We start from the raw sequence: 15,292 nt of genomic DNA, 5'->3' as shown, positions 1-15,292 counted from the left end.
TTGGTAAATGTCAGCCATTTTAATAAAGCTTGACATTGTAAAGTAGAATTACTTTTTGCAAGAAAGATTAAAATTTGTCATCATTCTTGAGACCCTTTTATATGGATGATCTGACCTTTTAAGGCTTTAGGCTGTGCGAGAAAAATTGAAAAAGATAAATTTGCCGATATATGCAAACTCTTGACTAAAAACCTCTACTCAGAAAAACATTTTGATTTCGATCAGCTGGATAAAATCAAAAAACAATGATCTTGGGTTTTTCGGAAGAGGCTTAGGAGGCTTATGAGGCTTCAGAAACAAACTAACATTTCATACCTTTTCGACGTCACAAGCTGGATGGAGTTGATTTCATTTAAAGTCAACCAGTTCCATCTTTCATCGAATTCACTAAAGTCAAGAGAAGCATAAAGTGTAATATAATATCTCCAGCCATATCTAGTCAAGGAGACTTTCCGAAGAAGTAATTTTTTGTACAAGTAGAACCTGGTAGAACATCCTTTTTATGATGTATTTGTTTACGCTAATTAAGTCGTCACTCATTGAATTTTTAAGGGACAGATAGAAAAGATCAAGATAGCGGCGGATGTTGTCGAGATAACGAAAGTGATTTTTATTTATCATCTCAGATCAAGGAGGAAAAATTTTGCACATGCATAAAAATACTCAGGAAGCAAGGAATTTCACCACACCCTTTTTAAAGGGTCATACCTTGGTTTGTACTTCATCAGGTTTGCACATCTGGAAACAAAAATTAAATATGATATTTCAGAGGAAGATTCTTTAGGTTTTGACCGAAAACGAGCCTCGTCTTTTTACAACACAATATCTCACGATAGCCTAACTGAAGAATCTAAAGCTTGAGCATTTTTATACGAACGAGAATTTATCGTACAGAGAAAATACTCCAACAGAAAGCCGTTGCACAGATAGTCAATCCTTAGTCACAAGTTCTTCAAAAATACACCTAAAAAATCAACAACTCTCCTATATGCGGGCCACAAGAGTTGATAAATAAAAAATACATTGTACTCATACTTAGATGCAAGTGCTTCCTAGACATGGTTTCTAAGAAAGCCGAGCTACTTGTGTCGGAAAATAAAATACAGTGTTCATACTTAGATGCGAGTGCTTCGAAGATTCCTTTGAGAGGGAGGTTGAATTTCAAGGCGACGGAGAATGACATGTCGAATAAACCAAGCTGTGATAATAAACCGATCGTTTCTGATGCTGATAATCCTGGACCTGTAAGTAAATGAAAAAGAAACATTTGCTTGGGGAAAAGGGTAACCGTCAAAGTAACCTAACATAATTACACGAATCTAATTGGTCGATAATCCTACTCCTGCAAGAAATAAAGAACAAAAATTTTTGGTCAGGGGGTAATCTTCAGCATAAAATAATTACACATGTCTGATTGGTCGATAAGGATTTTGAGGAGTACAATAAACCCTTGAATATCACGCCCGTAGATATATCTTAGCAGCCCAAGGGTGCTTTCGTTACTTGATATAATTATCTGGCTGAACTAATTTCACAACTTTTTGTCTTATTCATAAAGAAATTTCCGTAAATCAGAGTGGATATAAGAACTAATGACGGTCTTCTTTATAAGGAAATTATACATGAATTACAAATATTCTTTTAAATCATATCAGGATCGATAATATTGTTCCAAAATGAATTTAAATACAGCGCTGGTAAAACCACTAAGAATAGAGTTCAATTTACGTTATCAGCCTCTAACCATGAGATGATAATTCATTTTCTGATGCCCCATTCGTATTGTTTCCACAAAGTATATTCTTGATGGCTTTCTTGAAAATTTGCGAGCGCAAAGTACACACGAACGGGTTCGTAAAACAAGTTAGCGAGATCAAAAGAAATTGAACGTCTCGTAAAATATGTCGTAGAGTACAGCCGCATTGCGTGCAGAGTTGGAGTAACAAAATGATGACGGCTGCAGGGAGGTAGATCATAAGATAAACGAAAGTCATCGTGAAAAACGCTTTCGTAATCTTATGTTCTTCGGTCAAGCGTTTCAAAATGAATTTCTTTTTCGCCCGTTGTTCCGATTCGCTGTAATGTTTCGCTAGATCCAAAGTCTGCTTTTTGACGATTTTGTTGACTTTGAAGTAGACAGTAACCATGACAACACTTCCAATCAAAATGGCGGTGCATACAAAGAAAGTCAAATAATTGATATACTTGATGATCATCTGAATGAACGGGAGCGTTAAAGAAACACACCAAATAACAACGCTGGTTATAATACATCTTCTCCAGCTAACGGTTGTCCGGTATTTGATAGCGTCCGAAATGGCTGAATATCGATCCAATGCGAGTACCAGTAAACTCAACAAGCTTGCCGTCCCTGAGATCAATTGTGAAAGGTGAACAAGTGTGACCCCGGACGTTGTAATGATTCCCTTGTATTCTTGGAAATGAGCGTAGACGGAGATTGGCATGGTCACACATCCCACAATTAAATCAGACACGGCCAAATTGACTAGGAAATAATTGAACGGCGTGTATAGTTTTTTGTAAGGGTCTTTTATTACTGCCATAATAATGATACCATTCCCTATACATGACATTAGGGAGATAACAAGTGAACATATGCTTGTGAATAAAGAAATTTCTTTTGGTGCCCATATCTTCTCAAAACATAACATTTGGTCAGCCATTATGTTTTCTCAATTCTTCTGTTCAAATCACAGCAACAATAATGATTTTCGCAATGCGAATTGTCGGTAATTTACACCAACGTTGAGGATGCCTTTGTAGAAATTTTACTTGGTTATGTCGAATTTTCCTGTCCTCTGGCAAAAATTACCCCGAAATAAGTTACAATGAAAGAAACAAGCGCACTCTACAACTTCCAGGTTGTTAATGTTTTGGTTTTATTTAGGCCATGTATTTCAAAACAAAACATCAACACATTAAGAGAGAGAGAAAGGAATTGTTTGTCTGGATTATCCGCTAAAAGTAGAATATTTCAGCTTTCAAGAACAAGAAGTGTCACTTAAACATTCCTACACTAGTACTCTAAAAGTTGGAAGTGATTGTAGTAGAATTTTGTAAAAAGAAAACAGGTCCCTGATTGAGCTTTTGAAAGCTACATTTCCAAATGGATGATATTCTTTACATCTTTACAAAAAAACTTTTCATTTCGGCAAAATTAAATATCTCAGACTGTGATCAACTCACCCCCCAGATGGCACACAACGTTGTTTCAACGTTCATTCAACGTTATATGGACGTTGTGAACGTTAGATAAACGTTGAAACAACGTTGTGTGCCAGCTGGGCCTAATACGTCTGGAGTTAAGCAGGTGAAAGAATGGGAGCTCATAACCAGAGTGTATCTACAGACGATCTAAGATGTAACTTTTTGAAATTTTGCCGACATTTTTTGCTCATGAAGAACAACTACTCAACTAAATCATCCAGTTGAAAGCAATCTTGTAAAAAACTTCAATAATGATAAACTCAAACGACCAGCAGCTTCTCAAACAAACCAACAATAAAAATTCATATTGGTTCAGAAAAAAGTAGCTGTTGATAAAATAATTTCTTTATATTTATTTTGTTTTCATTTTTGTTTTTTCGAAGTTTTTTTACAATTATGAAACGCTGTTCCATTTTATACCGACTTAGGAGCTCATCTGCTATCCGTCTTTTTCGTGATCTGGCACCCAGATGCAGAATTTTCATCCGACACGCTAAGGCTCTGAATGTCGGTAAAACTTTCATCATCTGGGAGGTTTAGATTACGGAGTTTTCCAAGACAGCGTCAAGGATTTTGCAGCGAAAAGCCTGGACCCAAGCCCTCGTTTTCGAGAATCGGCCGGTCCAGCCAAAGTATTTTCAGGTTTACGCGCAATGATAGCTCAACCCGACTGGGGGTGCAGTACATCAAAAGTCGACTATCATTCCTCTCCGATGGGAAATTTGCTCTCTTCTTTAGAGTTTCAGCAAGGACTGCCACCAATTCGCTATCGGAATATCAGAAAACCTTTTTCGGGATTTTCTGAAAGAAGCTCCCATAAAGGTCTAATAGAGTTCATTATTCCATGAATTTCACACTTTAAAAGAAGGAAAGAGTCTCACCAATAGCGACTGTTTCATTCTTTCCATGTTGCACCAATTTGAGGCGTGCGAGAACGAGCAAGTATTCTTTCTCCAGATCATTCAACTCAACAATCACTGTTCTCACATTACGTCTCTTCTTCATGGTAGAGTAGAAGATCTGCTCTCCATCTTCTCTCCGCTTCGGTGATTGAGAGTATTCATTGACATTACTTCCAGCCTATGAAAAATCAAGATACCATTAATTGCGAAGTCAACAAGTTAGAGAAGTCCTATATTTATAACGATTGTTCTGTCATGCTTGCTTTGTTAATAAATGATGACCTAAGGTAAGCAGGGATTTAGACACAGCGATATCCATGAAAAATAAGTGATTTAGCTAGAAAAAACATTAGCGTACATAATAATATACAGGGCTCACGAAAACCACGCGAGGTACACTTCTACAAGGGAAAGAGTCAAACGATAGTCGAACATGTGCGCCGGCCTTGGCTTATCCAGAAGCTCATCTGTACTACTAGTGACAAATTGTAATTGGATATTGAAAGAACGCTAGGTAAGACTAACAGATGCAGCGGAGTCTCTTGGTATGTCGCTACTTTATAATTAAAAAAAAAAAGCTAATGTTTTGTTGACAGATCATCGTCGCTGCTACGGCCCGTGACTGCTACCACCGAGGAAAATGGTGATCTGGTGGAAGAGCTAATTTGCTCACAAGAAGAAAACCCCGGTACTCACAGCTCCGCTAGAAAGATTGCTCCTCAGATTTCGATCAGTAGATCTTCTGTACAACGCCTTGTTGTGAAAAGGAAACTACGGTGTTACAAACGAATGACAACACCTCAATTGACTGATGGTTGCCGTAAAAGAAGAACTGAACGAGCGTCAAAACTGTTTCGGCGATTCACCATGCATTCAATCCCTCGATTGGTTTTCCAAGACGAAAAGGACTTCAGCTTACAGGTAAAGACAAACCGCCAAAACAACAGAGTCTATCACAATGGTCCAAAGACAGACGTGGAGCCAAAACGGCTTTTTAGTGAGCGAAACAAGCAATCGGTAAAGGTGATGGTTTCCGCGATTTTTTCTTGGAAAGGAGTGAGCCAGCCTTTTTTTGTTGGTGGTAGCAAAATCAAAGTGAATGCCGAATCTTATCTAAAACATCTGAAAGACAAGTTAATCCCTGCTGCCGAGACAATGTACCCACACAACGATTTCACATTTGTTCAAGATAGCGCACCGTCTCATCGTGCAAACAAGATTCAAAAATTCCTTAAAGAGAAGTTAAAGTCACGCTTTGTGAAAAACACGGACTGGCCGCCGAGTTCGCCTGATTGCAACCCCTTAGACTTTTATTTTTGGGATCGAGTTCAAGAAAGAGTCTTTGAAGGTCGGCATTGCACCCCATTTCAGTCAGTAGAGGAGTTGGAAGCTCGCATCAAAGAAGTTTGGGGTGAATGTGCGACCGACCTGAAAGAAATCAGAAAGGCTTTAAAGCAATTCCTTCCTCGTCTCCAAGCTGTAGAATCGAAGGATGGTGGTTCAATCAAAGCCCTTTTCGGATAAAGAAATGACTATCTGAATATTTATGCTCGTGTAAATTAATTGTGTTATCTTTCTTTTCAACTTGTATTAGATTTTCGCGATGAAATGAAAAACATCTTTTCATAAAAAGAAATAAAAACAAAAAACTGACGTCAATTTTTTATTTTTCTGCGGGTTTGGTTTTAGACCTTCCAATACTCCTTAAAGCATAACTCTTTCTTGGCATCTCATATCTTCAAGAAATTTTACACAAAGATCTAAATTAGAATTGTAAAGACATCCTGAAAGTTTCGCACTCTTACGGCTAACATACGTCAAATAAATCACTTTCGAAATCATGTTAAGTTTTTTTTGGGCCACCCGGTATTGACAGCTTTTGGTTGGCAAAGTTTTCTTTGTATCTATCAAGCAAAGATTATCTGTTCTGGGACTTCCTCTCACACGCCAAATGAAATCACCATCACATTCGGAGTTTCATTTCTTAGCTTTTTCGCACATCTCTTTGATTTTTCTTCTTTCATTGATGGTGAAATCATCGGTGATGCTTAGATGATATCGAAGCCCCTTCAATTTTTTTTAGATTGCTCGTGATTCTTTCTTTTTCTTCTTCACTTTATAAAGTCGCCTTTATCGGACGCGTTTTCCTCGGCCCTTTAACTTCCATATCTCCTTAACTCGAACCAGTCAACAATGTCTTATAAACTCCATAACTTGCAATTACCTTAATTCGAACAAATTTTTGTTCCTCTTGCGTGTTCAAGTTATGGAGAGCCCACTGTAGTTTGATAATAATTCCACTGAAACATGATAATTAAATGGAAATTTGAGACTCACCTTTCCAGGGACAGGGGACGGTTGTTGAGAAATCTTTTCTTCAGGGCGAACAATCCACGCATATTTCGAATCAACCAATTGCAATGCTGTTATGGAGGCTAAGTAACATTTCGCCTGAAAAATGAAAAAACAAACAAAGAAAACATTTTAGACTCTATGTACTTACTACGTTTCTTCTCGGATAGAACAATCTTTCCCGAGGAACACAAAAAGCTTGCGAGGAAAAAATATTGGTAGTGTGAAAGTTTCGATCACAAACTTTCTTCGCAATGGACTGTGTTCGAATCCCAAGCTCTTCCAGGCAGGGTGTTAGGGAAATATGGTGATAGACTCTCTACCTTCACTCAAAAATTTTTTTCCTTAATCCCATAATAAAGTAAAAGATAAACACCAGATTAGTAAGGAATAATACTTGTTTTTGTAGAGATTTGAGGCCATGCATCTCCACTTGTAAACGACAGGCTTGTTCAAACATGGTAGTAGCAGCCTTTCGGTAATCACTCTTGATGGTATGGAACGAATAGAGAAGGTCGTAGAAACGATTGACTGTCATGTCCATTGTGCGTGCTCGTGATTCGATGATCGATACAACCTGTGGTGTGAGAGAAAAGGGATAGAACAAATTCATTGAGTATTCTCACATTTTGAGTGACTTTCGAAACATAGTTGGAGACGACTCTCCGAGTATCTCCCTTTATGCATAATCCGAAGACAAAGAAGAAAAGGGGTGAATTTTTAGAAATCGATGTGCATCAACTTTTCTAGATTTTGTGCTTTATGTTAGCAAAAATCGGCAAAAAATAAAAGTGAAATTTTGTGACTTCTAAGTGTATCTTCTAAGTGCATCTTGCCGGCAGATGAAAATTAAGAAGCTTTTATTAATGAAATCCATTTATTAAACGCTTAAAACAAAAAAAAACAAACCTCTTCTTGAAGGTTGACGTAGGGATAAGTACAAATCTCGTGAAACAGTCCACGGTCACATAACGTAATGATGAAGTGACGTAAGCAATTTTCACGGCGTGCTTTGTCTGGATTGTGGACGATTGCGGCGTAAGCCTCGTTGTGATGTTGTAATTCCAAGTGGTATTTGAAGATGACAGACCATAACATCGGCTATTGCGAAACGAATGATTGTCTTAAAATTTGTTATAGACTTGATCAAGTTAAGTAGAGTAAAAGATCAAATGAACCTACACCAAACATATCTTAAAATTTAAAGCTATTATTTTCAGAAATCTTGGGTGATGTACTAAACTCGTGGAAGTATTTGAAGGTGGGTCAATTTTAGCGGAACCTATTGCTGCCCTCCAGATATCAAGGGTAATTCGAGGGATGAAATATATCTTTCATCTCTCGGATGCCTATCGTGGGAAGTGGAATTCATGATATGCACCATTGCAATGTCTTCCACGGACCCAATAGCTGATTGGTCGCAAGTAACGTATTGTCGGGTCCGTGATGTAATGCCAGAAGACATTGAAATGGTGTATATCATAAATAGAATGAAAGATTATTAATGAGCCATATGTAAGCAGGTAGGAAAAGGATTACCATGGTTGGAAAATCTATGAGGCTGATACAGAGAATCCAGGTGAAAAAGTTTCAATTATTGAGCGAAACAGAGGTGTCAATTTTTGCACTTACAATATTTGGTTCGTCCTTCTTCGCAATCGTGAGAGCTGACGAAGCGGCCGAGATGACGAAACTCGGAAAATTGTAATGTTCAAATAATCGCATAACCTGTACGAAAGAGTGAAAAAACGATGTGAACATAACAGAATTCAACCAGTTCACAAAGGAAAAGGTCTATGCTTTGTTTTTATAAGAACAAACTATATAAGAACATAAGGCTTCGATGGCTAAAATGTTAAGAACAAATTAAGAACATTTTAAGGAATTGCAGACACCGAATTCCGTAGGAAAATAGACAGAAATACTAAAAAAATGGCGAAAATAAGAACATGTTAAGAACATTTTTAGGTTTAAAACTCAAAAAATTAAGAACATACCAAGGCTTCAAAAATTGTGGATGTTCTTATAAAAAACGTGTATGTGTACCCAATTGTCAAATGAAGTATGAGAAATATGAGCGGGTCTCAGCTTTCAGGTCTCCAAGCCAGATTGGTCGTACACCAATTTATATACATTATTCATGATATGAATCACAAGATTAAACACCTTTTTGCTACTCATTACGTTACTTGCAACCAATCAGCTCTTTGTAAAAGCGACGACAGGGTTGCATATCCTGAATATACTAATGCAAAGAATAATCAACAATTTCTTACTTTGATGAAATACTGTACGAGTGCGTGATGTTTACTGGAACAATTCTCATCTTCCAGAATGTTCATCAACAAAGGCTCGCGAAGACCTGAAAAGAAAAAGAATGAATGTTACAACCGACTTCGAATATCTGAAAATGACTGAGAATTCAATTGAAAAGACAGTAAACAGCGGATGGTGTTAGCTAGAGGGTAGGAACTTTCATAGCCTATACTAGACGTCGCCCGCGTTTTTCTACGCAATTAACGTCTATTCCACTTTGCGACAATTTTCGCATGTTTTGAGCCCAGGTTTTAGGACTCCAAACATTCGATTTTTTGACGTCACCTTTAACTTTCGAAGCTCCTGCAGTAGCGAAAAAAATCGAATTTGCGTCGAGGCACTTGAAAGGCTTCTATTTTTAAAAAATCGTGTGGAGCTCACTAAGAAACGGAATGAAAAATCCCGGTTTTTAGTGAAATGCTCTCTAGAACTTTCAGTGTTTGTGCTAGATAAAAACAAAAAAAAGCAACAACTACATGGACAGAACCACTTACTGATTCCACGTGCAGCGCTGATGAAATATTTCAACGCTTTGTGAGGTTGGTCAGTTCCCAGGTATGATTGAGCGAGCAAAAAGTCTTTCGTGCCTCTATTCACCAAACACCATTCATCACAAAAATGAAGATATTCATTGAGCAATGCGTATTGACCATGTGCCGCAAGGTATTCTGGGAAATCAGATGATTTATCGTTCAGCACCCATCTGTTGATTGAATTTTATGAGTCAAGGAAGACATGACACGTTTTATAGTCACAGAATGATCGGTTTTACTCAACTTGAATTCATACTTTCCCTGACTTCGATCCCCACAAAGAGTTAACGAAAAAATGCCTTAATTTGTGAGTTTTCTGCAATTATCGAAAGAAAACAGAAATGTACCAGTATTAGACATGAACGTTTGTAAGAAGCACGAGAGCTCTTGACAAATACAAAGTTTCAAAAACATGGGAAGCTATTTGAAAAGGATACAGTTGATTGAGACACGAGTTCTTTATGAAGTTCATGACATCTTGAATAGAGCTTCTGTGAGGTGACCGGTATTTCTTGACGGCGGACAATAATCCAACGTCGTGCACAAAGTGTGATAAGATGGACTCCTCGTCCGTGTTTACTGTTTCGTCTAGAGATAATACAAAAAGGAAAAATGTAGTTTCTATTTTAAAGCTAATTTAAACATATATAAAGCTGCTTGCTGATCTCTAATTCTCAAGCTATGTAAATAATTTCTCTTAAGGTATTTCTTAAAATCAGCGTCGTTTCTCTACATTATATATTAAATTATACAAAGGTCCAAAGATTTGGTAAAAGGGTAAATTTTGATCGGCTGATACTGTGGAGTCTCCGTAATTCGAATACGCACGGGGAGCACAAATTTGTTCGAGTTAAGGAAAGTTCGAGTTATAGAGTAAGGCGTTCTTCACTGAAGGGAATATGAAACGTTTTCGAGTTAAGGAGACATTCGAATTATAGAGGTTAAAAACATTCCACTGTGTTTGTAAAAGTGATTTTTATGGAGAGATAAAAAATTATTCAACTGATACATTATTTATGAGCTTACCAATTTTCCTGGCTGTTTTTGAAGCAGGACTTCTTTCTGTCAAACGCAAAGCTGCCAAGTTTGTGATGTTGTTATCTCTGCAGAAATAGAAAACACAAATGAACACAGTCGAGGGCGACTCGAAGACTCTTTTCCTATAGCTGCCAAGCCGTGGGTAGGGTAGGGCGTCAATCTTTTCCTTGGATTTCTTCGCTTACCCTAGATTTGTTTAATTGGTTAGTCTTGGATAATTTTTGGAGCTAAGCACGGATTTTTCACATTTATCCTCAGGATCCTGAGGATATCCTCGTTTTTATTTATTTTTTCTCAAAATATGAACCTTAGGATCCTTAGGGTCATCAGGCTTTTGCGAGGATATCCTGAGGATCCTCGTTTTTATTTATTTTTTCTCAAAATATGAACCTTAGGATCCTCAGGCTTTTGCGAGGATAACCTGAGGATCCTCACTTTTTTTTCTTTTTTTTTCTCAAAATATGAACCTTAGGATCCTTAGGGTCCTCAGGCTTTTGCGAGGATATCCTGAGGATCCTCGTTTTTATTTCTTTTTTCTCAAAATATGAACCTTAGGATCCTCAGGCTTTTGCGAGGATAACCTGAGGATCCTCACTTTTTTTTCTTTTTTTTTCTCAAAATATGAATCTTAGGATCCTTAGGATCCTCAGGCTTTTGCGAGGATAACCTGAGGATCCTCACTTTTTTTTCTTTTTTTCTCAAAATATGAACCTTAGGATCCTTAGGGTCCTCAGGATTTTGCGAGGATATCCTGAGGATCCTCACTTTTTTTATTATTTTTTTGAGGATCCTGAGGATATCCTTGGGAAAGCCTGAGGATCCTAAGGATCCCAAGATTCATATTTTGAGAAGAAGAGATACAAAATGAGGATCCTGAGTTAGCTAAGGATCCTTGGGAAATTAAAATATTGATGTTTTTTATCAAGCCGTATCCAAGGCAAAACAGAGGATCCTGAGGATATCCTCTAAAAGCCTGAGGATGCTCAGGATCCTAAGGATATAAGTGAAAAATCCGTGCCTGAGTGAATTTTTGGCGGTCTTCCGACAGCTTGGAGTAAATGTAATGAAATGTATGCACAAGAAGGTTCTTTGAAGTCCAGAAAACGTGTATATAAATAATCTAAACGCTTTAATTTTGAAGTAACTTATTTTCGTCAGAGTGGCCTAATCGTCTGCATTAAATATCATTTCTGGTATTGCACCAACATCCGTGCAATACTTACACAACATTAGGATCAATAGTGGTCATGGGGTTGGTTGCAGCCCATACAATGGTGTGATAAGAACGAAGTAATTCATAACAAGTGCTGGATGTCAACGATTCAAATTCCCTCGCGTCTGATAAGTCAATCCCAACCTGGAACATTCAGAAAAATCATGTCAGAGAGAGCTTGTTATAGAGTTTTTTTTATAGAGGTTGGAATGGAGTATTCAGAAAACGGATCAAGGGGTGTTTCTTTTGCAATACGAAGAACCACCCTAACTTCGAAATGTCGGTAATTTTATCCTTAGAATCATTAATGGTATATCTCCCACTCTTATTAAGTATTGACATAATTCTTTTCAAAGAGAGCTCATTGTAAGGTTTGAATGGGCCATTCCATTTTATATCCATAAAGGGGGGGGCTAACTTTTCTAAGGGGTATCCGAGAAGAGGTGGTCAAAGGGAAGTTGTTTTATTTTCAAGTTGTCATAAGACTGATTTTAATTCGTCCACCTCCACTTTAAGGTAAAAGGAGAATTTTCCAAGGGTTTTTCTTACAATTTTGCCGTTTTCAAGGGGTATACACTCATTTTCAAGAATTATTGGAATAAATGGAACAGCCCAATTATTTCAAATTAAGCTTTTCAACATCCAAATATGGATAACAATTACAAAAATGCAGTTTGACAGTATAGCAGAGTGAAGACAAAAAACAAAATTTTGTTCATCCTTGACGTTTCGATACTTCTTGTATCATGATCACAAGCAAATGTTAGCTTACAAGCAAAAACGTGTTAATAAATCAAAATTTCAAAATCACATCTAGCAATTATAGGTCATAAAATTTACATAATTGAACGCATACATATACTTATTCAAAAAAGCTCTAGAGGATAAGAAGATACCGTTTTATTTAAATCAGGTTTCAAATCCCTAATGATTAAAGATTCTTTTATATAAAGCTCTTCATCAGTTTTTCCTTTCTCGTAAACTTTCATGTTCTCTAGGGACACGTCGTGCCCAGTTCTAAAAAGATGTCTCGTTACAGCAGTTGGTCTTTCAATATTTCGATGCTCCTTGTACCGTGTCGCAATATGTCGTTTTGTTTTCCCAATATAGTATGACTCGCAATCTGTACAGTGCACTCCGTACACAACAAATGAACGTACCCTTAGAGGTATTTTATCTTTGAAAGTAAACAGATTTGAGAGTCGAAACGTAGTGCGGAAAACGATCTTTAGGTCAACTTGTGGGTAGGTCTCAGCTAATAACGAAATTAGCTGCTTATGAAGAACATCAGATAATTTACCATGAAAAGGTAAATACAGTTTCACTTCTTTCTTTGCAACAGTGGCGACACTTTCATTTTCATCACTAGACTTCATTTTTTGTACAAAATTCTTACACATTGCTATCAGTAGTTTTTCAGGATACTTATTCTTAACCAATGTTTGTTTGATAACTTCCCAGTCACTGAGAAATAGACGTTCGTTGGAACAAATCTTCCATGCCCTACTTAGCAAGTTCTTGATTAAATTGATTTTGTATTTCCTTGGAGTAAAACTATACCAATTTGTATAAACTCCAGTATGAGTAGGTTTGTAGTAGGTACTTGTTAAGAATTTCTCATCTTCTTTGACAATCTTTGTATCAAGGAAGGGGAAACTATCCTCTGATGTCGATTCTTCTTCTTTGGTGAACACAATGTTTTTATGGCGAGTGTTTCAAATAATCAAAAATGGTGTAACGTGTGATTGATTTTTGAACAATAGAAAACTATCATCAACATAACGTCGATAAAAGGATGGTTTTTCAATATCACCGGGACAAATCTCGAAAGCCTTTTCCTCGAAATTTCTCATGAATATATTAGCTAATACAGGTGCTAATGGTGAACCCATGGCAACCCCGTCAATTTGATCGTAACATTTACCATTGAAAATAAAGTTGGTTTCTTTAGTTGCCATATCCAAAAGGGACTTGAATTCGTTTCTTGATAAACCACTGACAGTAGTGGCGTTTTCATAAAGGTAATCCAAAGCTATGGTTATGGTTGCATCAAGAGGAATAGACGTAAACAAACTTGAGACATCAAAGCTTGCGATATGACAAGATGTAGAATTCATTCCTTGGAGTTCATTGACAAAAGCGAACGTATTTCGTATTGTGTATTGATTCGTAGCATATGGTGAAAGAATCTTAGCAATTTCGGAAGATAGTTTATAATTGAAAACTTTTTTTTTGAGAATAATCTGGCCCAGAAGAAAATTTTTTCAAGTATAGCAGAGCTTAGACTAGCAAACTAGTCGTTGAAAATAGACCCATTATACAAAAAATCAAGCTCCAAATCTTTTCTGAATTTCAACGACTAGAAGCTACTTCCCTCAAAAAACGTTGTTTAATTTTAAAACTTTTTTTAGGTTTTTGAGAATCCATCCAACTTTTTTGACTAAATAATATTTCATAGTAACATTGAACATGGGAACATATAAATAAATGAGCATTTCTAAAAACGCAATAAACAGAAAGAAAAATAAATGCAATCCCGCACGGGTCAGACATACAGAAATCTGTATGTCTCTCCTTACGATTTTAGGTGAAGAAAAAAAGGTGTTGGAAGTAGCTTCTAGTCGGTTATTTTCCTTTTCTCTCACGCGCGCTGAATATTTAATTAGTGTTTACATTATTTGATTGACAGTTTTATTATAAGGTAATAACCGACTAGTTTACTAGTCTAAGCAGAGCTCTTCGCTAGATGTAATCTGACGCTTATCATTCGTTAACTAAGGAAGCAACCAAACTGGCACACAATGTTCTATCAACGTTTATCTAATGTTCACAACGTCTATATAACGTTAGATGAACGTTGAGATTTCAGTAACTATTTAGTATTGTATATGGAGTTCAAAAAATTGATTTCGTAGGTTTCTTGTTGTGGCATACCTTTCCAGCCATCGTTGACATGAATTTGAGCAAAACATAGAGATCTCTACACAGATGCATTCGACTCTCAGCTGTTGTTAATAACAAATTTGTGACAAGTTTCACTCCAAGTTTGCTGCAGAAGATCTGTTGGTTTTGTTCACCGCTCAGACCTGTAGAGAAAGTTCAAATTTCATCAGTTAATGGGCTTTTCCAGAAAAAGGTGGAGGTCCATTTCCGTTCCAAGGGGGTAAGGTTTGATATGTGGCGGAATTCCATAGGGAGATACAAAAATCTGTCAAAAATAACTGGAATTCCATGGGGGTAGCTTTTTAAATCCAACTGAAATAGGTATACGGTTTTTTTCTGGAAAAGCCCAATTCAGGCAGTCTGTGCCACTAACTCGATCGGGAAGATTCTTCCAAAATTGGAAGATTCTTCCGAAATGGGAAGAATCCTCCCAAACGGGAAATTAACTTAACACCCAAACGGGTTAACGGACTTCCAGATCGGGAAGAAGCGAGAAACTAAGGAAAACTCGATCGGGTTGGAACTTCCCGTTTGGGAAGTTTACGCAGTTTTTTCACAATTTAACAAGATTTCTACGGTAAAGTCTACTTTTCTTTCGGTGAAAAACCTTAAAATTTGATGCTTCTTCACCTCCAAAAAGTTTCAACTTTCGCCGGTCATCCTACAGCTTCGCCGAGATTCAGTCAATTTTCAACTTCCCAAAGAGGAAGAATCTTCCAAAACGGGCAGAAAAAAATAGAGTAAGTTCTTCCCGTTCGGGAAGGTTC

The 15,292-nt window shown here is 37.1% G+C and overlaps 2 protein-coding genes across 2 annotated transcripts in view; both read right to left on the bottom strand.

Moving 5' to 3' along the window:
- Positions 1-15,292, bottom strand: part of LOC136805208 (nuclear pore complex protein Nup160-like) — a 65,112-nt gene that overhangs the window by 10,556 nt on the left and 39,264 nt on the right. The window contains exons 20-33 of the mRNA XM_067061773.1: positions 14,517-14,668; positions 11,593-11,726; positions 10,358-10,434; positions 9,769-9,919; positions 9,293-9,501; positions 8,759-8,844; positions 8,115-8,210; positions 7,392-7,583; positions 6,880-7,059; positions 6,468-6,581; positions 4,110-4,308; positions 1,116-1,242; positions 709-738; positions 316-387 (exon numbers count right to left, since the gene is read on the bottom strand). Of these exons, the coding sequence (XP_066917874.1) occupies positions 316-387; positions 709-738; positions 1,116-1,242; positions 4,110-4,308; positions 6,468-6,581; positions 6,880-7,059; positions 7,392-7,583; positions 8,115-8,210; positions 8,759-8,844; positions 9,293-9,501; positions 9,769-9,919; positions 10,358-10,434; positions 11,593-11,726; positions 14,517-14,668 (1,819 nt within the window). The remainder of the gene's footprint in view (positions 1-315; positions 388-708; positions 739-1,115; positions 1,243-4,109; positions 4,309-6,467; positions 6,582-6,879; positions 7,060-7,391; positions 7,584-8,114; positions 8,211-8,758; positions 8,845-9,292; positions 9,502-9,768; positions 9,920-10,357; positions 10,435-11,592; positions 11,727-14,516; positions 14,669-15,292) is intronic.
- Positions 1,702-2,865, bottom strand: LOC136805262 (5-hydroxytryptamine receptor 2C-like). The gene has a single exon (XM_067061840.1). The coding sequence runs from the start codon at positions 2,682-2,684 to the stop codon at positions 1,740-1,742; it is 945 nt and encodes a 314-aa protein (XP_066917941.1). The 5' UTR covers positions 2,685-2,865; the 3' UTR covers positions 1,702-1,739.

Source organism: Clytia hemisphaerica, unplaced genomic scaffold (genome assembly GCF_902728285.1).
Source record: "Clytia hemisphaerica strain Z4C2 unplaced genomic scaffold, Clytia hemisphaerica genome assembly, whole genome shotgun sequence".
NCBI lineage: Eukaryota > Metazoa > Cnidaria > Hydrozoa > Leptothecata > Clytiidae > Clytia > Clytia hemisphaerica.
Note: the sequence above shows the minus strand (reverse complement) of the source record. Positions and strands in the feature narration are given on the sequence as shown.